The following is a 25,648-nucleotide window of genomic DNA, read 5'->3' on the forward strand; positions in this document are numbered from 1 at the left end:
TTGATGACTCTTGTTTTTGTACAGTTGGTACCAGTGTTTTAGGGTAAGTTTTCAGTTGTTGACATCTATTGACACTTTTACTCCTAAGACTGGTCCTGTGATCTGTGTAACTTAAAATTTATAAGTGCAGTTTGGTAATGTTTGCAGAGAATCAGTCTTCCAGTTTGCTCTGGAACATAGCCGTTAACTGTTTGTTAACATAGCCACTCATTTCTTTGCCAGTGAAGGGCTTGAAATCACCAAAGCAGCATTTTCTTACTTATTAGGGTATACTCTAGTGCCAGAATCTCCAGTTTCATTCTGAAGGTGTTTCAAATGATCAGAAAAACTATAATTTAATTCATTAAAAATAATTATATAGCAGACAGTAGTTGTAGGAGGAGGGGATGGAGTGCAGAGAACACAAGAACATTTTGTTAAAAGTCCACTAAGTGTGAATGCTGCTTTAATGTTCAATTCTCCATCACAAATCAGAAAGACTTATTGTAAGATGGTTCTGATGACTAATGGAAGCTCTGAAGGATTGATTTTTCCCCATTGTTTGACTTACACATAGTTTTTGTTTTTTTTATATTGCTGTATCACTATTCCAGTAGTTTATTACAATTGCCTGTTATAAGTTAGTGGAGTTTTATTGGTCATGTGTGTGTAGGTTTATAACAGACACACACACACAAGTATGAGATTGCATATTTAATTTTGGAACCAGATTTTTATAGAAATTCAATAAAAATCCACGTTATACCTCATGATCTTTTATCAATTATAGTTTCTGCCTTTATTTGGTTTTCTAAATATATATAAGAATATATATTATCTTATTTATCTTAAGATAAATAAAGTTATTATTTGAGACAACAGTGTTAATATTTCTTTTTAACACTGTTGGATTATTGAATTTTCCTAAAGTCTGAATGTAAGACTACATCAGGGAAAAATACTTTTTTCCGATGTAGAGCTCCTACATTTAGAAGTTTGATTAGTTCATCATTTATCGTTTGAAGATAATGATTTTGTACTTGTAAATATGTTTATGTGATTTATGAGCAAGTTTGATATCTCAGTGACTGTAATGAGCTAACTTGTAAACATAGTTCTTTAAAATATGATTTGCCTTGCTTTATAAAGCCAGTTTTTCTTTGAATGGGGAGGAGCAGGAGATTTGCTCGGAACAAAGTTTTTGAGATATGGTTTTGTGAGTGTTAAATTTACCTCCATGTGTCCTCATTTTGATTTTTTATTTCTATGAGAATTTTAAGACCCCAGTACATAGGGATTTTCCTCATATAACACCTGATAGAATCCTGTGCCAATCAGAGTGAGAGCAGTGGGGAATCCGGCAGATAATTTCACACAAGAGCACTTCAGCTCTTTCTCCCCACCATGTGCTGCAGTGTATTTTCAGCCCTTGTCTGGAGAATTCTTGGTGGCTGAAGACAACTTCTGGGAGTGCTGAATTTCTGTACCTTTGCCTTTTATACTTTCTGTAGCTCTGAAAAGATTTAGTGGCTTTAAAAAATTGTTTTCCTTGAGAATGTTTGCACAGCGACAAGATGTTTATTTAGAAAATTTCATGTTCCAGAACTGACTGTTATCCTTGAAGTTAATAGTAGAAATTAGATTACAGGTATTGATTGCTTTGGATAATACCGCACAGCTAAGTATTTGGGGGGAAATGGCAATATCCCAATGATAGATTTCATTGTGAAACTATTCTTTTGAATAAGCACCCTGGATTGTTTTTGAATTGGTAATAATAAGAATGAGCCAATAAAGAGGAGAAAGGATGTTTTGTGAGTCTTCGCAGAAGTTTGAGGAAGTCATTTGTAAGTTTACTGACTTGGTAAGTTCTGTGAAAGATGATGTTTCCCTCAGGAGAGTGTTTGACTTTGTTGGAGGTGGAGTGTAGGAAACAGGTGAGGAAGGTGTGGAGGAAGGGTCAAGCCCTCCTGCATTTAGAACTAGAGCTTAGAATACTTGATTGATTAAACTTCTAATTTTCCACTTTATTAGCAAAAATCTATACCCAATGACTAAAATTTTATTGCTTGAAATACTCAGCCTTCCTAAGAAACAGAATGACCACATTTGCTACGATTGGAGGTTAACATGGATTATTTAAATTTACATACATGCTGAAGTTAGTTGAAAAATGAGACTTTTATAGGATTTGCCACAAGTCCTTAGGACTAAACGTCTATTCTATTCATCGCTATCTTTGTGGACCCTGATAAACTGTCAATGGAAAGCCCTTCTGCTTAGAAACTGCTGCTGCTGCTGCTAAGTCACATCAGTCGTGTCCAACTCTGTGTGACTCCATAGACGGCAGCCCACCAGGCTCCCGTCCCTGGGATTCTCCAGGCAAGAATACTGGAGTGGGCTTCTACTTTTATACTAATTGAAGCCCATGAATTGTAGTCTTGGCAGAGTCAACTTCACATGTTCCCTTTAAACCAATTACCGAAATTCCAAGGAGAATGTTACCTAATTATCTCTGGTCTTGGGAGTGAGGGGAACATTAATTCTTTCTGAAAATGGTTTTGTTGCTAGAAGAAGAAAGGTTTCAAATACCTGTTGCACCTTAAAAATCATTTGGAGAAGCTTACTGTGTGTTTTTGAATGAGAAAAAAATGCATGGTTCTCCCACGCTGCAGGGTCTCCCTTCATCTTCCAGTCCAGCTTTACCCTGAGCAATGAGAGGATATTTGATGAGACTTTTATGACAAGTTTCCAGAAGGTATTCCCAACTAATTCTCCAGTTAATCAAAGTGACTTTCAGTTTCGCTTATAAATTTAGGGTGATGGTTTTTAAACCAGGTGCAGTAAATTCTTGAATTCTTACTGCATGACCTTGAGTGCTTTGAAAATCCAGACACAAGTGTCTAGATGAAAAGATGTTCCAGAGGAAATGTGCAGGGGCCATGTTGGTGTTCATCTTTCTTTAGGTAGAATTCAGTGAATATTACTCAGAAATGAAAATGAAGTGTATACATACTTACTCCTCTTCAGAGAACCTCTTAAAAAGGTTAAATAAACAGAGGCATGGTATAACAGTTAATAAACATATATATGCCAGTAGTGGTGAGAGGCACCGCTGTCTTTAAAGGTGGGTTAAATCTTGAGCCTGCTCTGAAGAAGCTTCTGTTCTTTGAGAAATTGCACATGTAGAGGCAGACCGCGTGGTAGAAATAAACTAACAGGTAACTCTCACTTCATGCTTGCCAAACCCTGTTCTAAGCTTTTTGTGTCTCTTACCTAATCTTCTCTGTCACTTTAAATTATCTAAGTTATTAACACCGTTTCTTCCAACAACCTTATGAAGTAGGTACATAGATGAGACTGAAGCCCAGAACAGTGAAGGGCATTTTCCAAAGTCATGCAGCTACGGAGTGGTTGACTATGTGACGCTGGCCTGGTTACAGGTTACATGCTGTCAACCGTAGCATTTTATTGATTCTTGAAAGAAAGCAGTGTGCACTCATAGGAATGATGCTCTAAACCATTGGCTTTTGAGGGGTCTTCAGTTGAAAATGGTCATGAGATCTGGACTTAAATTTATATCACTTTTGATTTTTCTTTTTGTCCCCAGAGTGTTTCAAAATGTTATCTGTAAAGTCCGACTAAACATTAAATGGAGAGATTCGTTCTTGCGGCTCTGAATGAAGGGACAGAAGGGATCTACCACTAGGGAAGAAATGGTCAATGAAAACTCTAAATTCTGACCTAGACAGACGCAGAGAATGGAGCGCTTTGGGTGGGATTGTCAGACGACTTGTTTGCAGAACAGCTGACAGATGAGTAGGTCAGGAGACTGGGGGTTTCAGTGAACACGGTGGTGGTGCAGCCATGCGCTGCTTGAGGACAGACTTGTGATACTTTTAGCAAGAGATTTATGTCCCATCTACATTCTTGTAATGAGAGTGGAAGAAAGAACATTAATTTTTAAAAAAAACTTTTGATGATAGACGTTTTCCAACTTAGAATAGTATAATAAACCCCATGTACCCATTACATAGCATCACTGATTACAGACTTATGGCCAACTTTACTGCATTTGTTGTTCTTCCCTTCACCTGTCTCTACTAAAACTCTGTCAAGCAAGTTCTGATTATCGTTAGTTCATCCACAGATGTGTCAGTCACACGTCTTCTAAGTGATAAGGGTTAGACTCCTATAACTTCAGTACCTTATCACACTGTTAAGTAAACAAAACAGTATTATCAGACAGCCACTCAGTGTTCAGATTTCCTCAAGTGTCCTACAGGTGCCTTATTCACAGTTGATTTTTTTCAAGTTGAGCTCTCAACAAGGTCCACACCACATTTGGTTGATATGTCTCTTAAATTTCCTTAAAGCAGTTCCATCTTCTCTCCTTTTTTCTCCCCACTTATTCATTGAAAAACTTGGGCCATCTCTTTTGTAGCATTTTGTACACTTTGGATTTGACTGATTACATCCCTTTAGTAGTTAGTGTTTCACATGTTCCTTGTTGCCCTGCATTTCCTGTTACCTGATAGCTGCAGAAGCTTTGATCATGTAGAACTTCAGGTTTTGGACACGAACGCTTGACAGGTGGTGCTGTGTGTGTGTTGCGTCACACCAGGAGGCACGCGGTTTCTGGCTGCAGCTCTCCTTACGGCTGGCCCGCAGGCTTCAGTGCTGTCACTGTGATTCGTGGGAGTGAACTTCCCCATCGGCCTTTCTCCTGATGCTTCTGGCCGCCATCACTGACTTTCGTCTAGACTGATTCTTCATTTGGGACTGGCTAACTTGTGTTTCTAAACATTTGTGGTTTTCTGCAAATAGTTGCTGTCTTCAGCCAGCAAATAGTTTGTGTTTGGGGCATGCTGTCGAATGCATGTTACTGCACTGATCATGTATGACTTAACTGTACCAGTGCTGCCAGATGTGAGGTACATGTATATATATGCACACGCACGTACACAAGCCCTAATTGCACTTTCCTATACTCCAAGAGAATTAGAACTGGACATCTGTCTCTTCTTACCCTGGAACATGAGTTAATCTATTCCCTAACCAGGGTTCTTTTCAACTTTTTAAAGATCTCTCAATCTCTGCAGGTAATGAAAAGCCATGTCAAATAATAATTCTTGTCTCTCTCTCTCTCCTTTTTTTTTTTTTTTTTTTTTGGTGAAGTTGAGGAACCAGTGGGTATGTGAGACCAGTTCTGCCAAATTAAGATTGGTCCCAAACTGATGCCAGCTTTGCTCGTTAATTGATATTCAGCACTTAGAGTGCTCAGGTCCTCCAGGCATTCCCTTCCCAGGACTTGGGAGCCAGGATTAGTCATCAAAAGTCAGTTTGGTGAGAATAGAAGGAAATAGGAGTTCTCATCCAAGATATATTAAAAAAAAAAAAAAAACCCACAAAAGCCATGAACACCCTGTGTTCCAATTGGCAGTCACCTTCTCAGTGACTGGTTTATGCTTGTTCAACACGTGTTGTTATTCACCTTTCATTAATGACAGTTTCTTAAGCAGCCTTTACCTGTCACTGTCCCTATTCAGTCACCCATCTCGTAACTACAGGATGAATGTCTCCCTGTGGTGGTATTCTGATACGGCTTTGACCTTGCACAGTTGTGAATAACAAACCTGAGACACCTCCATCAGATGTCTAGGGTAATGCAGCGCTGAAATGGAAAAAGTTGGTTGAGTGTATAAAAGATGATCACAAATCTTGCAACTGAAGGCAGTTAAAAATGCCAGTTTTTTTTTTTTTTTTTTTTTTAAAGCCGGAGGATGGTGACTAATGCTTGTGTCATGAAGTTATCAGTTAGGTGCATTTCTTTAGTTAAAGTTTGCTGGCTAACTTTTTCAGAGAAACTACCTAACTTCTAGCTATGCTGCTTTTGATTAATGTGAACCAAAGAAGCAACAAATTAGATCTATCAGGAAGTACAGATAAAACCCCCAATCGAGACGTCTGAGTGAAGCTATTTGTCCTAAGGGTGTTAAATCAAAACTTGAGCTCGGATTATTCATTTATTTAAGAAATATTTGAGTTCCTGTGATACGCAGGTGCTATTGTGAAAAGTCACCGGAGTGCTAAATCTAATTTCCAGTGGTCAGAAGTCATCCATATGAATATGTAGGTTCTGAGCATGAGAATGCTTTTGTTCAGATGTTGACCGTGTCCCCAAAGAAGCAAGGGGTTGTTATATAATAAATGAGGTATGCTCTTGAGGACTAGTTGAACATTATATGTTGTAGGGCTTTTGGCCCCTCCTCTAACTATGGATGATATTTTAGAATTGGAGAAACTATCCTTGAGATATAGCGTCCCTTCTGCTTTAGGTGGCACAAACTGCAGGCTTGCTCACAGTTTTGGGTAGCATAAAAATATCAATTTATAAATATTGATGAAAATAAGGAAAGATTTACTTCTTGATGTTAATTTCTTTTGCCTTTAGGAAATCTTAATATTCCTCACTTTTCACTGTTTCACATTTTGACACTGAGGTATTTTCTGACTCCACACAGTCTTCCAATGTCAGCTGTGCAACTCAGTTCTGACACTGTCTGCCTGGGGTTAGCATCACATCTCACAGATTAAAGGGTTCAGCCCCATCAAGTGACCCTGACTTCAGATCCAGCTGCAAATGGGGTGCCCAGGCTGCTCACACTTCTCCCTGGCTGACTGCATGTTACAGGGTTCCCTTAGCACCACACCCCCACCCCCTACCAGGGTTCACTTATTTGCTAGAACAGCTCACAGAACTCAGTTGTTCACCAATTTATTATAAACGTGTGTAACTCAGGAAGAGCCAAATAGCAGAGGCATAGGGCAAGGGATGGAGAGAGAGGAGGGCATAGCTTCCCTGCCTTCTCTGGGTGCATCATCCTTCTATCCCTTCTGTGTGTTTGCCAACCAGGAAGCTCAGAGCTAATTTTGGGGAGTTTTTATGAAACTTTCATTGCAAAGGTATGACTGATTAAATGGTTGACCTTTGGAGATTGAACTCAGTCTCCACACCCTCTCCCTTCTGTGGTGGTTGGCGGGTGGGGCTGAAAGTTATCACCCTCTGATGACTTGACTGGTTTTTCTGGACACCAGCGCCCCCCATCGTGAAGTTCTGTACGCCCTCCCCACCCTCCACCTAATTAGCATAAACCCTGATGTAGTGGAGGGAGGCTTGTTACGTATAATAAAAGATGTTTATTACTTAGAAAATTCCAAGGGTTGTAGGAGCTCTGTCCTAGGAGCCTCAGACAAATATCACATGCATTTTAAAAAAATTATTTATATATCACAGATTGTGTCTGTAGCAAAACCGTGTGCATACAGCAGACACATAGCTTTGAATCAGTACAGTTTCTAGACAGGTTAATCTGAAGGTACCTGGAAGGAAGAGTGGGTACCCACTGTCTCTTTGGCCAGTGGGTAGTTGATTTTCTGTTGTAAAAAGGATCAAGATGTCCTGTCTGAGGACTGAGTGGTACTTCCAGTGTGATGCTAAATTGTGAAAGTAACAGCTTTCTTTATCCTAATCTACTTGCTAACTTATAGGATTAGTTTAGAAGAGTTAATTATTTATGACTGTGTGGGAATCCTTATTAGTATTTTAAGCTGATAAGGAAATAAATTAGATAAAGGAAGAAATTAACATTTGACAAAAGTCTGACTTTGTTGCATGAGAGTCTCTTGAACTGCAAGGAGATCAAACCAGTCAGTCCTAAAGGAAATCAGTCCCAAATATTCATTGGAAGGACTGATACTGAAGCTCCAGTACTTTGGCCACCTGATGCAAAGAAATGACTCATTGGAAAAGACCCTGATGCTGGGAAAGATTGAAGGCAGGAGGAGAAGGGGATGACAGAGGATGAGATGATTGGATGGCATCACTGACTCGATGGACATGAGTTTGAGCAAGCTCTGGGAGTTGGTGATGGACAGGGAAGCCTGGTGTGCTGCAGTCCATGCAGGGCCGCAAAGAGGCAGACACAACTGAGCAACTGAACTGAACTGATAATGGTATTATTCTAAGTAAACTCTGTAAGGAGAAGTCAGGTCGGTTTTTTTTAGGAGCTGCCCAGTTGAGGTCCTGCTTTTGGCTGAAATGGTCACCTCCTTGGCCCTGTGGCCTGGAAGCACTCACTGGAGCTCTAGGTCAGTGGCCCTTGCTTTGCCTTCATTGTGTCACACACATGTTCTCAGCACTGTGGTGCATATAAAAAAGGTGTGAAGCACTGATGGGAAAAATACTGACTGTATTATTAGAAAATACGGTGAATGTGCTTGTTTCATTTATAGGTGGTGGGAAGTTAAAATGGTGATGGTAGGATGTTGTGGGTTTGCCACGCGGGAAAAATAAATGTGATATAAGACCAGAGGGCACTTTGTTCCCTGTTAGAGCTCAAGCAAGCTGTTGTGAGAACACCTGCACCTCTGCCTCCACAGTGAAGCTGGTGGAAGCTTCTGCCTGGGCTCAAGGTGTTGGAAACCGAAACAAGCCCTGTGGCTCTTTTTGGCACAGTTCCTAAGTTTGCCTATTATGTGCCTTGTCCCACTAGAAGGAGGGCCACTGTGGATGGTTTTCCAGAAATCCTAACAGATTGCTGTTGGTGTGTGCTGAGACAGTAACTTCAGACTTTGGTAAACTGTGGAGGAGTTTCATTAAATGCTGAGGGGTTTGATGGGGAGGCCTGCCCATCTCAGGAGAAGGGAGCTCTCTGACCATCAGTGTAGAAAGTTTTGTTGGAGTTGACACGGCATTTATGTCTCACTTATCTCCATGGGGCCCCTGTTGGTATCTTCACACATTTGAGGCTTGAGAGCAAAAATGCCCTGTGGATTTGGCTGAGTTTGGGGGATTACGTGGGTTTAAAGTGTTCTGGTGCCTGGACAAGGTGCTGGGCACCGTTACTGACTGGTGTGCCGTGAATGTTCCCCTCCCTGACCAGGGTTCTTAGCGCGTGTGGCCTCCGAGCTTCTCTTTGGAGGGAAGTAGTATAAGTTTAGGCCTTTTGTACCCGGACCGTGAAGGACGAAAGCATAAAGGAGATGCTCAGTAAGCTGGAGACACGTGAAGGACTCATAGTTCTTAGCGCGTCTGCCTCTCTCTCTACACTGGGGCAGAGGTGTGCTGACGGTCATGGCTGCCACCACTCCGTACCCATTTGGAACCTTCTCAAGGTAGGTGTGTAGCTGGAATTCCCGCTGTTAGGGTCCCATGCGGCTGTGCTTGCACGGCCACTGGAGCATGGCATTGTGGAGGGAGGGGATTGCATTGGATAGCGTTTCCTCTTTTCTTGGAGATTAAAATATTGTTAATTTAGCTGATCCCCAATCATTGGACCACCAGGGAAGTCTGCGTACTTGTATTTTTAAGGCCGTTTTTTTTAAACTTGTTCTCTCAGCCTCAGCAAGGTTAGGTTTAGAGAATAGATTGGTCCCTTTTAGAAAGTTCTGGTGTCAGGAGCAAGGATGTTATAATTAAAATAGAAAAGAAAAAAAAAAAAACCCTTAGTGTAGAAAAACCAAAAGAGAAAAGCAAAAAAAAAAAAAAAATTTAAAAATCACTGATGATTTTAGCACTATGAATTAATTACCAGTGATGTTCTGGAGAGTGTGTATTATAAATTAAATGCACATGTGCTTTACTAAAATGATAGTTTATTAGACACATTATGTGTTGTCTGATTAAAAGAAAAAATAAGCCTTTAAACTATTAATGTTAGTTCTAATGTTAGTAGTCTTTTATGGTGTGTTTTCTTGGTGGTAGTGTGGTATTACCAATATGGGTGTGCCATAATTTTTATAACTCATCTAACCTGACCTGCCTCTTGAGAAACCTGTATGCAGGTCAGGAAGCAACAGTTAGAACTGGACATGGAACAACAGACTGGCTCCAAATAGGAAAAGGAGTACGTCAAGGCTGTATATTGTCACCCTGCTTATTTAACTTATATGCAGAGTACATCATGAGAAACGCTGGGCTGGAAGAAGCACAAGCTGGAATCAAGATTGCCAGGAGAAATATCAATAACCTCATGCAGATGACACCACCCTTATGGCAGAAAGTGAAGAGGAACTAAAAAGCCTCTTGATGAAAGTGAAAGAGGAGAGTGAAAAAGTTGGCTTAAAGCTCAACATTCAGAAAACTAAGATCATGTCATCTGGTCCCATCATCTCATGGAAAATAGATGGGGAGATAGTAGAAACAGTGTCAGACTTTATTTTTTGGGGTTCCAAAATCACTGCAGATGGTGACTGCAGCCATGAAATTAAAAGATGCTTACTCCTTGGAAGGAAAGTTATGACTAACCTAGATAGCATATTAAAAAGCAGAGACATTACTTTGCCAACAAAGGTCCGTCTGGTCAAGGTTACGGTTCCAGTGGTCATGTATGGATATGAGAGTTGGACTGTGAGGAAAGCTGAGTGCCGAAAAATTGATGCTTTAGAACTGTGGTGTTGGAGAAGACTCTTGAGAGTCCCTTGGACTGCAAGGAGATCCAACCAGTCCATCCTAAAGGAGATCAGTCCTGGGTGTTTATTGGAAGGACTGATGCTGAAGCTGAAACTCCAATACCTTGGCCACCTCATGCGAAGAGTTGACTCACTGGAAAAGACCCTGATGCTAGGAGGGATTGGGGGCAGGAGGAGGAGGGGACGACAGAGGATGAGCTGGTTGGATGGCATCACCGACTCGATGGGCATGAGTTTGAGTAAACTCCGGGAGTTGGTGATGGACAGGGAGGCCTGGCGTGCTGTGATTCATGGGGTCTCAAAGAGTCGGACGTGACTGAGCGACTGAACTGAACACAAATATCTCTGCTTTGGATAACTTTTTTTGTGTAGTCTTTAACTTCCTAAAGCCCAGATTCTTAGGGATAGAGGTACTGGCTTAGCCATCAGGACATTTTGAGGTGTTCTGTAGGTATTGCCCTCTAGAAACCGGGCCAGTTAATATTGATTCACAGCAGTGCATTGTTTGTTCTTTTGTTTGTCTGTGTTCATCTGTTGACTGAAGAAGTGTTGAGGGTTTATGTGTCTGGTGTAATTCTTAGGCCACTGAGGCACATGAGAAGTAGTTTTTGCCTTGCTGGAACTGAGGTGGGTAAGGGACACCATCTGACTACACACAGCTGTGAAAGTACAGCTGTGGTAAAGTCCCTGGGGACCGCTGCTTATTGTACCTTTGTGAACTTTGATATTAGGGCTCTCTATTTATGTGTGGTATTTAAGGCAAAAACTGAATTTTATTTTTTTGGATGACTAGAACATTAACATTTTTTCATGTTAACGGCTTATTTCTAATCTATTTGTATCCCTTCTTTTGTTAATGGCCCGTTCATGCCGTTTGTGTATTTTCTAACGGGGATATTTGCTGTCACTGATTGGCAAGGCCCTCATACTCTCTCCTAGTGTGCCGTTGCAGAAGTAGTGGCTTTAACTGAGGCTCTGCAGTTCAGACAGAGCACTTCCCTCTTTGCCTCTCAGTGACCGGGGTCCTCACAGCAGAACTTGGGTCTGTAGAGGTCCAAAGCCAAGATTCTGTCTGCATGGTGCTATGGACAGGCTTCTCAAGTCCTGTTAATTTCAGTAGAGCCTGGACATTTGTGCTGTACTGGCGATCCCGGGAGGGTCTTCCTGAACTGGCTGGCTTCCTGGGTATTTTTGCGGAGTTTGGACTAATCAGGATTTGGCCAGTTTAGTTGGAGAAGTTACATTTGTTTGCTGGTTATTGACATCTGGCCTGTGTTAGTCCTTACCACAGCAGTTCCGACAAGTAAGGGACAGTTTGTAATCTTGGTTTTACAGATGTGTGGATTACTAGACCACAGAAATACCCCTGTTTTTATCTTCATCAGTATTTCATTGGTGCTCACTTAATATCTAGCAAAAGTGCTTTTCTTCCCTATTCCTACCCTTTAACTTCCTCCCACCACAGTCTCTTTTAATTTTGGCAGGATGCCAAAGACAGTAGTCTTTATGGGTAGGTCACTGCTTTGTCCTTTTGTCCCCTCTGCCTGGCAGACTGGCTTGCGTATAAGTGCAACATTTCTGCACCTCTGGCTACATAACTTCTTTCATTGGACTTCCCCCAAATCCATCTTACACACAGAAGTGTTAAAATGTGATGAAGGGGCTGTTGGTTTCTTAAACTCAGCAGTCCAGTTTCCAGAATGCTTACGTGCATGGGTGAGTGAGTGTTTTGTTTTATTGATGAGAGTTCAGAGTTCTAAGTGAGATCTTATTAATTTTTGGATGTTGCTTACCCTTATGTACTAAAGTCTGGAGGAGGAGGAAGCAATGTAATGTTAGCTGATAGTGGCTCATTTAATGCTTGGAATGCCTGGGACTGCGAGCCTAGAATGGACAACGTTGCCCATTTCTCCTGATTTCAAGTCAATGTCCTTCCTCTCTTACTCTCTTGAGTTCATGATATGTAAGAGAGAGCACTTGTCACAGCAGTAATGGAGGCAGAAAACGGGATGAAAGTAAACTTTTGTCTGCCACTTTATTTCCTCATTTCTGAAGCTGTTTGAGGTTGCATAGTTGGAATTGTTTTCCTGTTTTCTGGTGATTACAGATAACTTGAAAAATTACTCTGGATATTCTTTCTGTTTTGCAAATGAGGTTACTCAGAACCAAGGGAGAAATGAGCATTTAAGGCAGTTCTTTTCCCCTACCCCTGTTGGCTGCTCTGAATACTTGTAGATCAGTCACCAGTATTCCTGGAGGTATGATGGGAGTGCTCTGTCTGTTGTAGTTAAGGCTCCCACCTACTCCCGGCCTTGGTTCTGGGGAGTCCCCTGTGGTGTCAGGGGGCTTCCTCCAGAGAGGCTGATCCAATCACCTTTCCATTTCTGCCAGCTCCTTTGGCATGTGAGTAGTGGCTTAAAACAGCAACTGTTCGATTCTTCATGATTCTGTTTGTTACTCACATGTCTGCGTTCAGCTCCTTGGTCTGCTGGGGCTGCTTCAGCTCAGCTGGACTGGCCGGGCCTTCAGGCCTCCCGCTCCATTGCCCCTTCATCGTCCGGGAAGCTTGACTGACCTGCTTTCCGTTTAGACTCAGGAACTCTGCAGGAGCGTGAGAGTGGAACCGGCAAGGGCAAATCCCAGGCTTGCCTGGATTCAGGAGGAGGGAAACAGATTCCCCCTGTGATGGCAGGAGCATCAGAGTCACGTTGCAGAGAGGCACGGACACGGAGCTGTGGTTCATTGGTGGCTATTTCTGTAACAGTCTACTGCAGAAACCACAGAGATCTGAAAGCTGAAAGATGGCTTCCTTTCAGCCTCAATATTCTGAGTTGTTCTGTGGTCAGAATTAGAGCAAAAGATACTCCTGGGCCACAGTGAGTATGGATATGTTTGGACAGGTTCTCCTGCTTCAGAATCGCCGTTCTGAATATTCTTGAAGATCCCATGCTTGGGAATGCACCTCCCATGAGAATTGTGAGGAATAAATTGTAGAGTGATGTTACTGGCAAGGTTGTGTAAATGTCACTGGCATCCTCTTAAGGCAGAACTTTGAAGCCAGAATTTCAAGGGTGATGCAGAAAGGTGGACCTCTCGGTCCTTGGAGCAGCTGAGTAGGGCTTGAGGCTGCGGAACCACCTCGGCCAGCTTCGGGGCCAGCCGTGGTTCTCATTTTCTCCCTGCATTGAACAGATGTCCTCATTGTCATATAAATTATGGCATGAAAAAAGTCAGACAGCCTTGCCCTGAAGGACACAGCAGCACTATGGGAATATGACTGGATGAGGACACATACTGTTTTCCTTATCAGTCAGGGTTCCTGGGTGCAAACAGCAGAAACTGATTCCAGCTGATTTAACCCATGCTTTTCGTTGTCTGGGTCTGTCCCTGTCAGATTTATTCCCAGATCAGTAAATATGTGAGCATATTTTCTGTATCAGGCACCGAACTTGGGTTTCAGGTATACAAAACAGTCTTGTCTGTGGGAAACTCCTTCCATATAAATAAGGTGTTTGACCTGCCTTGTTTCTGTCCTACTGCAGGTCAAGGGGAGGGTCTGTTTATTTCTGTTGATTGGTTAGGAATTTATTATTTGGTGACAGTCTTACCAAAGGGAGGATTATAATCACAAATTTATAGTCTTTCTTGATAATGACTTTAAATTACTTGTAAAGCTATTTTAATCCCTATTAGCTTCTAAAAATCTCCACTAGCCATCTATAGTATCCTTATATTCTTTTCTGCCTATTGCAGGCAATTGAAAAAAAATCCATATTGATCCAATATCCTGTTTGTAGTTTTGTCAAAATATCTGAATACATGGTGGCAGGTTGCCTTTAGGGTTTAGTTTTTTGGGGCCCTTGAGAAAGAGAGGTAAAGACAAGAAAGATCAGAAAGGTTCTTACTTAGAGAATGAATATAGAGGAAGAGATGCTTAAACAAGCAAACAAAAAGGCTCATGCCTACAGAGATTCAGAAATAGCCCTTAAAGTATTGTAGAAGCTGCCTCTTTGTACCTTACCATCCACCTCATCTTTGCTGGCCTTTCTGGGGTGTTCTTGTCCTCCCCTAGACTGAGACTGCCTTATGAGCTCCTCTTAAATGTAGGGTGCACTGCTGAGAACAGGTCATGTAACTCAATCTCAGACTCTGAGTCATTGTTGCTTATAGATACTTTGAACTTTTATAGAATTCTTTAGTGTATTTTGTTGGTGAAAGATCAAAATATATTGAGTCATTGTTGCTTATAGATACTTTGAACTTTTATAGAATTCTTTAGTGTGTTTTGTTGGTGAAAGATCAAAATATATACTCGGACTGTTTTTAAGATAGCTGCAGATGTTTCTGAAGTAGAGAGTGTGTTTAAATCTCATTTATGTAAGTCACATTCTGTTCCTTGTGTGAGTGTTCATTTATATAGTAAATGTCCTTTAAGGACCCTAATTTATTTTTGTTTAATGTGAATGCAGTGTGAAAAGGAATCTGTGTGTGTGTGTGTATTATATAGAAATATTTATTTTCAAAAGAGCAATTTGAGTAAGTTTTAATTATAGTGACATGTTTTATTTGCCTGCAAAGGTTAGCTACTGTTCTGTCAAATTGGGCTTTTGCAGAGCGGACCAGTTTTAGTGTCTGTCTTTGGATAGTTTTCACAATGATTCTGTGTTCTGTTATTGTCCTTAGCATTTAATCTTTTAGCACTTTTTCACCATGCAGAGAATATGGGTGATGTACCAGTCAGTTTCAGACACACACACATGACAGGTGGTGTTCAGCCTTTGATTTGGGGAGCTTGTTAGCATTGAGCTAATTCAAATTTATGATCGCAAAGGTTCTTAATTTGCCATATAAAGTAGCATTCCTAGATTCTGGTATTTTGGGGGCCACCTTTTCTGCCCACTACCATATGCCTCTGGTCCCTATGTAATTACATCTGTCCTACATGCAAAATACATTCATCTGCCTCAACATTTCCCAGAAGTCTTGGCTCATTACAAAATCAGCTCAAGTCCAGACCTTGTCTAGACATCATCAGCTCACCAGTCCCAAGTCTCATCATTGGAAGCATCTCAGTCAGGTATGGGTGAGACTCTTAAGTATGATCCATCACGACACCAATTTCTTCTCCCGTCTGTGAACCTGGTAACTAGATGATGAATTATCTGCTTCCAAAAAAATTACAGTGGTAGGTCAGGCATTGGATAACCATTAGGGAGATTTTCATTCAAAAAGGGAGAAAACTGAAGGCAGAGAGGAGTGAGCAAGCAGTCCCAAACAATTTCAGAATCTAGCAGTGCCTGCAAATGGTCCTCCACCTTTAAACCTTCTTTAAAGACAGGTTTGCAGGGCATGAAAGAACTTACTCATTTAAAGCTGCTGCTTGTTCGCTGCTGAACCTCTTCCCAACGGTTTTTCTTCTACCAACAGTGTATTTTACTAGTGATTCTTTTACCTGGTCATCTGATCACCATATATCATTAAAAGAATAAATGTATGTGTACAAAAATAAAACCTCTGAACTTTTCCAGTTTCACATGAACAAAAGTTTTAATTGTTTTTGGTGTCACTAAGTACCTTTCATAATTTTTTTCTCAGTTCTGCTTAACTTTTCATACCCTTGCCATTTTTTGTATTTTTTTCTTGATTTGTGTGATGTCCTTATATAGTTAGTTTTTGATTTTATATTGCAAGAATTTTCCAAGTCTTTATTTAATTTTTTAAAGTTTTTTTTTGTAAATATAGAGTTTGCTTTTTTAATACCTTTTGCATGTATAGTTTGAATATCCCTTCTCTACTTGCGATCAAATTAAAAATTATTTTTTTTAAAAAGGCACCCAAAAGGACAACTTGTGTGGAAAGTTCACATTGTACTCCGCTTATTTCTGACAGTGGGCTCCTTAGGAACCACTGTTATCCTGTGGCAAGGAGCGTCCCTGAGAGCCGCCCCTGGAGCCCGTAGGAGCCCGTGGTCCTGCCCTGGGGGCCTGCCCGCCAGCGTGGTGCTCTCGGTCCAGGTTCCTCAAAGCCCGGGGCCGAGTGGGTTGAGCCCACTCTTCTGAATCCACTGAGGCGGGAAGGGGTTTGGATGGGAGAGATGTTGTTGGAATAGGTAGATATGTGTATGATACACTGTGAAAAATGAGTGCTGGAAAATGTATCTTTAGGATGTACATGCAACCAAGATGTACTAAAAATGTGGAAAAACCCAACTCTGTTACAAAATTTCCATATAGTAAACCCCTACACTAGTAATTTTGTAAGATTTATTGACATAGAAAAAAATAGGATCTGTGACTAAAGCATGTTGCAAATCAGTACTGTGGTCTGATTTTGATTGTAGAGGAAAAAAAATATCTTTGTGTAGAAAATAGTCTGCAATAGACAACGATTATTTTGGGATAATTGGACTTTTAAGTGTATATACAAGTTTTTAAAACCCTATAATATACTTATAGGTGTATAATTATATATTTTTATCTTTTCTGATTTTTCTGGCTTTTAAAGGACTTTTTAAAAAGTAATATAACATAAAACATTGATAATTTCTCCCTTCCCAAGCCAAATAAATTGCCCCAGAGAAATGATGGTTTGGCTTACCTGTGTTATTAACTTGAAATTGACTGTTCCATGATGTTTTTAGCATCATGGTTGTGAAATGCTTTATATTCTTCACTCAGTTGTTTATATTACATTTGAGGGGAAATGATTTTTATTAAACTAAAGAATTAAAATGTAACACTGGAAAGGTGCTGATATTTTAGTATTTTTCAATATATCTGCCGAGGAGAATGATTTTTATAGCGGTATTTTTACATGCAAAAGCCTTAGCACCTCTGAACAATATGAACTGAAAGCACTGAGCACTGTTTTCTGTTCTTTTGGAGACAATGAGTGATTTGTGGTTAGTAACAACTTTGGATCATTTTTATTTACTTTTTCTTAATTCTGAGAAATTCTTTGCCACCTCTCAAAATATTATATTAATATATGTTAAAGCAAAATTTCCTACGTCTTGGTGTGAATTTCTTATGCCCTCAGAATCCTACCTGTTTTATAGTACTTGAAACTTTTACTTTTTATTTGTTATTTCTTAGGTAAACGCAAAGCACTGAAGTTGAATTTTGCAAATCCACCTTTCAAATCTACAGCAAGGTTTACTCTGAATCCCAATCCTGCAGGAGTTCAAAACCCACACATGTGAGTATTTCTGGTAATCACATAAAAGGCTCAACTCAAGCAAAGGTTTTAAAGTTATTGTATTTTATCAATTTTTGCAAGTCGAGGGGTTGGTATTTGTTTTATTTTATGGGCCATTTGAAATATTGCTATTTGGACTTACAAAAGCTGTTGATCCTGTAGTCTGAAGTAGGCAAACACAATTTTCCTTTCTAAAGTTTTACTTGAAGGTAAGAAAAGAGCTGAAGATTCAGATACATTTATACTGTTTTAATTTCTCTCATTGAACACAGAGTAGTGTTTAATACCCCTCCTCCTGGATTTCCAGTTGAGTTGTGAGTAGTATTCAGAATACTTAACACTCCCCTGGAGATGAGCACAAATCACCCCCACTCACTAGGTGACAAAGCTAACTCCCATTCTGAATATACCTAGTGCCCGTCAGATTTCCGTGTCAAGGTAAATGGAAAGAGTTTGTACATGTCAGTGTGCAGGTGTTAGTGATACTTTAAAACTGAAAAATAGAAATGACATTATGGTAATAGCACGTCACTGAAAAGTAGTAGAAATATATTAGTTAATTTAAAACAATCTTATTACAATAATACTTTACAGAAACCTTTGAATCGAAGTGAAGTGATGTGTTAAATAATAATGTCTTCTCCTCAAACCTGGCAGGAACATAAAGGGTCAGAGCCACAGATTTACATTTCTACTCATGTCCAGAAAAGAAAACATTTTCACCCATTTCTACTGTTGAAAACTATAAAGCAAGTGGTGGAAGACACAGTTTAAAAAGCTGTCAGATCCATTATTTTATAGCTTTGTAATAATTCCTCAACAATTTGCATTCAGACTTTATTAGACTACAGATATGTTTATTCTTCCCAAAGAGGCATGTTTATTGCTGTTTTCTTTTGAAATTTGGCATGCACAATATTTGCACAGTTACACGTTGGTAGAAGAGTATATTGCAAAGGGATGCTGAAAATATTTTTAAAGCATCAGTGTCTAGATGGAAGGAATATATGTGTGTGTAGGCTCTTAGGCTTGCAACTGCCACCTTAAGGGAATTGAAAGGTATTTTAAATGAAAACTGATAGCAGTTCATTTGGCTGGGTGTGGTGTCTGTCAGCTTTATTAGACTACTTTATTAGACCACTGTTCGCTGTTCGCAATGAGGTGTCTTGTCAGAGCTCAACCTTTTTACCTTCTCTGAAACATATTGAGGAAGGAAATTCTTAGTATTGCTTAATTAGTCCGAGCTCCAGCAGCAAGGAAACACTCTCAAAAGAACCTCCTTCCTCTTTTCCTAGAATTTCTAGTGAAAGCTAGTACAAAGCTAATTCCTGAACAAAGTCCTTTTCTGTTACCTTGGCTGCTAACTGAATTGCATGTTTGACATCTGAGAAAGAAAAGATATGTAGTAATCACCAAACTTAACAAATCTTTCTTTCCTTTTTTTTTTTTTAAAAAGCCCCTTGCACAAAGAGAAACACAACTTGATTTGCGTTTAGAACTTAGAAAAACATTCACTTATCTGTACTCTCTTCTCTCATGACTTTCTTCATGTCTAGGGGAATTCATGGACAAATTTTTTTTTTTAAACAGTAAACAGTGTGAAAGTAAACGTTCTTCCAAAATTTAAGTCAATCAGGTCCCTCCTTCCCCTCGGCCCTTTCTGTTTTTTAAACCTACTACTTCATAGCAGTCCTGTAACCAGCTGGGTTTCTTTCTTGTCTCTTCTCAGGTGTTAAAAGTTAGAGAGGAGACAGTAGCAGACATTTTTACTTTGTGGTAGAATCTTTGGAATTTGGTTCTGGTATGTACACGGTTTAGACCCTGCCGTTGAGTTTTGTTATTGCACTGGTCTGTTTGGGGAATAGGCAACTACTAAAATTGATACTCGTCAAGGACAGTTTTTCCCTGCTTAGTGGACTGGCACATCTCCTACCTCCCACCCGCCTCCGTGGGGCTCCTGTGTCATCTCAGGCACCAAAATCCACGGCTCATCACTGTTCAGGATAAGTTTGCAATTAGAAAATACTGCTTGCAGTATGTAGGGGCTTTGAAAAAGATGCTTAGTTTCTCAGTCGTGTGTGACTCTTTGTGACTCCATGGACTGTGGCCCACCAGGCTCCTCTTTCCTTGGGATTTTTCAGGCAAGAATACTGGAGTAGGTTGCCATTTCCTCCTCCAGGGAATCTTCCCCACCGAGGGAAGATAGCAGCACCTCTGTGCCAAAATGTTTCCTTCTCCTAAAATATCCTTGCATTCAGTTTTTTTTTTTTTTAACTTTAGTTGTAAATATAAATATAAAACTTTAAAAATGAACTTAGAGCAAGATTAGATGAAACATAAGCAACTTATGAAGTTAAGATTCATCCCAGGCACTAGTTTCAGATCCTTTTTGGCGTTGTTTGGGTGCAGGATTCTGTGGAAGATTAAAAAACAAACCAACAAACAAGACAGTGTCCTTACTTTCTGAGAAATAGCAATTTAAATAAAATTTCAAGAAGGCAGCCCTTGAAGAAGTAAGGCGTGGGGTGATACAGATCAAATGTCAAATGAGTGGTGCGGGAAGGGCAAGAGCAGTTCAGATAAACAACGTGGAGAAGTGTCCCCGAGGACCAGGGTTGGAACTGGGGTTGAAAGCCCCGTGGAGGAGCTCAGGTGGAGCAAAGCGGGAGAAGGGCATTCTGGTGAGTGTCCGCGCAGGATAAATTTGAGGGAGCCATGTTAGGTCCATTTTACTGCAGCGGAGATGTTACTTAGAGATGACCTATTCCTCTCTCGCTTTTCCACTTTGTCTTTATTGTTGGTGTTCTTCAGTTTTATCAGAGTATGCTTAGGTTTGGGCCACCCTGCTGTGTACCGGATGAATGGTTTTAGTCTGAAGATTCATGTTACCTGTTTCCAAGTTGCTGCTGCTTTTCTTTTGAAGATTCTTTCATGTTTCTCCTGTTCTCTCCTCCTGAAATGTGTGTTATTTCGTTTTTCTGAATTTGTATTCTGAATTCATATCTCTGAATTCCCCGAGTGTTTGATTTTTTTATTTTTTAATCTTTGTTTTCTTGCTTTATATCCTAGGAGATTTTTAAAAATTTTCTGACCCTTCTCTAGAATGTTCTTTTTTGGCAATTGACTTTTATGTCTAAGAGTTGATTCTGGCTTTTTTCTTGGTATTTTATTCTTAATTTATGGATGTAAAATCTGAAATTTAAAAATTCTCTTCTGTTCTCCAGATAATCTGTTTCCTCAGGGGGCACTGTTTCTCTTGTCTTTCTCTTTCGTGTTAGCTTTCTGCCACATGTCTAGTAATTCTTGCTTGTCCATCGATAGTTAAGGATGAGGAACTTAGAAAACTTACTGGAAGCTCTGATCATAGACGGTCAGCTGGCAGGTTGCCTTGACATTTCTGTGAATGGTTTGAGTACTGGTTGTTAGGCCAGGAATATTCTAGAGGCGATACTGAGTAGGCCAACATTTGCCCTAGGAGGCTTTGTTTTTTCCAGATAGTATGTTTATTTTCCTTAGAGACATGTTCTCTTTTCATTATGGGTTGAGTGTGGGGGGACAGGAGATACTGGATAAACCTTTCTTCTAGAAAGAGTTTTCATCAGTTTTCATCTTGAGTCTCTGGGCCTCTTCCTCCCCAGCCGTGGTTCCTTTCTAAGGCCGTGCTGGGAGCACTGCCTACCTCTGGTCTCTGCTCTGTGCTCCTCTCTTCCTGTGTGTTGTGGGTGGCAATTTTCTATATTTCAGTTTTTTTTTTTTAACTCCTTGTTATGGGAAGCTGTAAATATATCCAAAACTGGAATGTGGTAGATGAATTTTTATGTATTTATCAATCAGCTTTAGCAGTTAATATGGCCACTATTATTCCTCTGCCCTCCTTAGTTTTAACCAAACCTCAGACATGTTATTCTATCTATAAATATTTCAGGATGTGTTTCTAAGAGATAAGGACTCCTTTTAAAAAACACAATTATAATATTATCATTTTAATATCAAGTAAGTGATTACTTCATCTTTTTTTTTTTCCCCAGTAGTTTGAAGCAGGAGCTAAACAAGGTTTTGTACTGCTCTTGGCTGACAAGTTTTTGAAACTGTAGAGTCCCTTCTCTTGGAATTTGTTAGTTTTGCTTTGTCTGCATATTTCGGTGTGCTTCAGGGTATTCAGAAATTTGCCTAAATCTCTGTTTCTTTATTTCCTTTTGTTTTTTTAAGTCATTCTTTTCATGTGTGTCTTTAAAGAATAAGACCACCCGAACAAGAAACCTTGGTTTTTAATTATCATTGGTTAAAATTAGAAATATTTCCGACACACACACAAAAAAATGAGTGGTATAGTAGAGATTCTTATACCTACTACCTAGATATAACAAATCTATAACATTTTGCCCTTTGGCTCTTTAAATGAAAGATTAAGCTGTAAAATTACAGAGTAGAAAGAAAACTGAAAGGAAAAAAATGTGTGTCTGTCTTTCTTTACATTTCCATCAGGATTGGATCATACTCAGCACCGTACGTCTTTCTGGTACCCCAAGGGTGGTGTGACACATGTGGCAGACGTACGCTGAAGTCATGTTCTGTATATAAAATTTGACAGGAACAGAAGTAGGCACTCCACTGCGGGTACTGTGCTTTCATCGCAGCACATCTGAGTGACTTGTGAGTGCGCTCAGTGTGCTGAATCATTTGGAGCGTACCACATACCATCATGATTCTAAAATACAGCCCTTTATCTTCACAGCATATCAGGATTGTAAAGAAGAAACACTAACCCAAAAGCTAACATTGGAAATAAATAATGATGAGTAAAGATACATTTGGGGGTTTAAGCTAAACATTTTGAAACCATATGTTGTAAATTTAAGGGGCTCTTTATCTGTTGAGACCAAGAGGATCTCTAGGGTCACATTTATCTTTGTTACATTGGAACAGAAAAAGGCTCAGTTGTGCCCTAGAACATCTAGGAAGTAGTTTTAAAAGGAGTTTTGAAGTCACCAGTTAATCACTAGTATTAATTCCATGCTGTGCCTCCTTAGTAGAGCTACATCTTAGAATGTGATTATAAATGACGTAGGCTCTTATTCCTGGTTAAATTGTGGGAAGCTTTATCTTCTCAACTTATTCTTTATGTTCTCAACTTACTATCTTGGGTTAACCTTTTCATTAATATGGGAGTCCTGGTTTCTACCTAAGCATGATGATGGTCTCTGTGAGCATCAGGGTATCACTCACCTCTGGTGTCAGTTCAGGCACTGAATTGGGATAAGGACTTACATTATTTTATATGGTGAATGGCAGGGAACGGGGGAGAGAAAATGAATAGGAATCAAGCCAGTTTCGTGCTCCTTTCTTGAAGTAAAATTCTTATGCATGAGCCTGACAGGCTGTTTGTGGAGGTGGGAGAAGGTTCTGTGGTATTGTCTACCTTTGTTCCCCAGAATAGTCCCAGGACATCTCTTCCAGTTCCTAAGTATGAAAACCATCAGTCAGCATGAGCACAGAAGGGTTTTTCTCCATCTGAAGTTTTTAATGTAATCACAGTCATTTGGAGTCTGTACGTTTCTATGGTGGGGCTCTTTCACATGATGGCAGAGATATTTATAGGTACAAATTAGTGCATGTTCAGTTGCTAAGTTGTGTCCGACTTTTTTTTGTGACCCACCAGGACTGTAGCCCACCAGGCTTCTCTAGTCCATGGGATTTCCCAGGCCGGAATACTGGAGAGAGTTGCCATTTCCTTCTCCAGGGGATCTTCCCGACCCAGGGATTGAACCTCATTGCCTGCATTGCAGGTGCATTCTTTTTTCTTTTTCTTTTACTTATTTTAATTGGAGGCTAATGACTTTACAATATTGTGGTGGTTTTTGCCATACATTGACATGAATCAGCCACAGGTGTACATGAGTCCCCCCATCCTGAACCCCCCTCCCACCTCTCTCCCCACCCCATCCCTCTGGGTTGTCCCAGTGCACCGGCTTTGAGTGCCCTGTTTCATGAATCGAACTTAGACTGGTCATCTGTTTCACATATGGTAATATACATGTTTCAATGCTATCCTCTCAAATCATCCCCCCCTCGCCTTCTACCACAGAGTCCAAAAGTCTGTTCTTTACATCTGTGTCTCTTTTGCTGTCTTACATATAGGGTCATCATTACCATCTTTCTAAATTCCATGTATATGCGTTAATATACTGTATTGGTGTTTTTCTTTCTGACTTACTTCACTCTGTAGAATAGACTCCAGTTTCATCCACCTCACTAGAATGGATTCAAATGTGTTCTTTTTAATAGCTGAGTAATATTCCATTGCTTTTCTTATCCATTTGTCTGCTGATGGACATCCAGGTTGCTTCCACGTCCTGGCTGTTGTAAACAGTGTGCAGGTGGGTTCTTTACCACTGGCGCCGCCTGGGAGGCCCATGCCCCTCTGTAGCTCCACGGACTGTAGCCTGCCAGGCCCCTCTGTCCATGGAATTTTCCAGGCAAGGATACCCCCAATTAAAAAATGCCAAATGTGTCAAATTCTGTGGGGTAATCTACTTATTTTTGGCTGGCTTAGATTTACTGCAGCAAACTTTATTTTTTTACTGTAGCAAAATATGGATAACATAAAATTGACCATTCTAACCATTTCTTAGTGTACAGTTTAGTAGCATTAAGTGCATTCATGTTGTTGTGTATCCATCACTACATTCATCTCCAGAACTCTTTTATTTTCTCAAACTGTAACTCTGTGTCCATTGAACACTAACTCCCCATTCCTCTTTTTCTGGTCTCTGATAGTCACCGTTTTAATTTTATTCTCTGTCTTTATGAATCTGATCACTGTAGATACCTCATATGAGTGGAGTTATACAGTACTTGTTCTTTTGTGTCTGGCTTATTTCACTTGACATAATGTTACACTCCATCTGTGTTCTGATATGTGTCAGAATTTCCCTCTGAAGGCTGAATGATATTTTATTATATGTATATATAACACTTTGTTTTCCATTCTCCATTGATGGGCCTTTTGGTGTTGCCCACTTTTGACTCTGGTGAACAGTGACTGTGTGAGGTAGTCTTTCCCAGCTTCTGTTGTGTACATCTCACAGTTCAGAGGGCTTTGATCTCGTCCCCAGCCCCCTCTCCAGCTCGGCTGCGGTGCCCCTGGCACCGTGGTGCCCGGAGGGCCGTGCTGCCAGGCCTGACTGAGCCGGTCCTCTGCTCCCCGCCACCCTGCAGAGTCACTCGTGTCATCTTAAGCTGGACGTTTATGGCTGAGGTACTGGATGTTAATTCTGGGATGTTTATTTAAAGAAACGAATATGATAAATGCTGTTGATTTGCCTGTCTCCTGAAAATGAATTTCATTTTGGTGTTTAGTTTGGTGTTCCCACTAACTACACTAAATGCCTGGTGGCTCATATGGTAAAGAATCTGCCTGCAGTGCAAGAGACGCGCGTTTGATCCCTGGGAGAACGAAACGGTAACCCACTCCAGTGTTCTTACGTGGGAAGTTATGGACAAGAGGAGCCTGGCGGGCTACAGCCCAAGGGGTCACAAAGAGTTGGACACGACTGAGCGACTAACACTTTGTTGTTGCTCTCACAGCGTGGGAGGCTGTGGCAGGCAAATGACAGCATCTGACTTGTGTTCTGCAGTGATGATTCTGGCTGCTGAGTGAAGTGTATTGGGGAGAGGCTAGAACAGACTTAGAGAGACCCAGTAAGACTGCACTGGTGTAGCTGAGATGTAACGGGTGGTCATGATGTTAGGTGGATGGCAAGGGAGGTACAGGGAAATGGACAGATTCCAGAGATTTTGGGAGGTAACATTAATGAAACTGGTAATAATTCGAACATGGGTTGTGAAGAGGGGAAAGGTTTCATGGTGACTTCCAGAATTCTGGCTTGAATGACAGGCTCAGTGGCTGTTGCTGAGATGGGGACCGTTGATTCTGGAGCTTCAGGGATGAGGGCGTTCAGCTTCAGGTGTGTTGAGTGTGGACTGACTGCAGAAGCTC

The 25,648-nt window shown here is 40.5% G+C and overlaps 1 protein-coding gene across 3 annotated transcripts in view; it reads left to right on the top strand.

Annotated features, from left to right (window-relative positions):
* Positions 1 to 25,648, top strand: part of MAP2K4 (mitogen-activated protein kinase kinase 4) — a 78,988-nt gene that overhangs the window by 12,184 nt on the left and 41,156 nt on the right. For 2 of the 3 annotated variants that reach the window (XM_043903876.1, XM_043903878.1), the window contains one exon: positions 17,547 to 17,649. The exons of the other annotated variant lie outside the window; for it this stretch is intronic. In XM_043903876.1, the coding sequence (XP_043759811.1) occupies positions 17,547 to 17,649 (103 nt within the window). The remainder of the gene's footprint in view (positions 1 to 17,546; positions 17,650 to 25,648) is intronic. 3 annotated transcript variants of the gene reach the window in all.

Source organism: Cervus elaphus, chromosome 5 (genome assembly GCF_910594005.1).
Source record: "Cervus elaphus chromosome 5, mCerEla1.1, whole genome shotgun sequence".
NCBI classification, from domain to species: domain Eukaryota; kingdom Metazoa; phylum Chordata; class Mammalia; order Artiodactyla; family Cervidae; genus Cervus; species Cervus elaphus.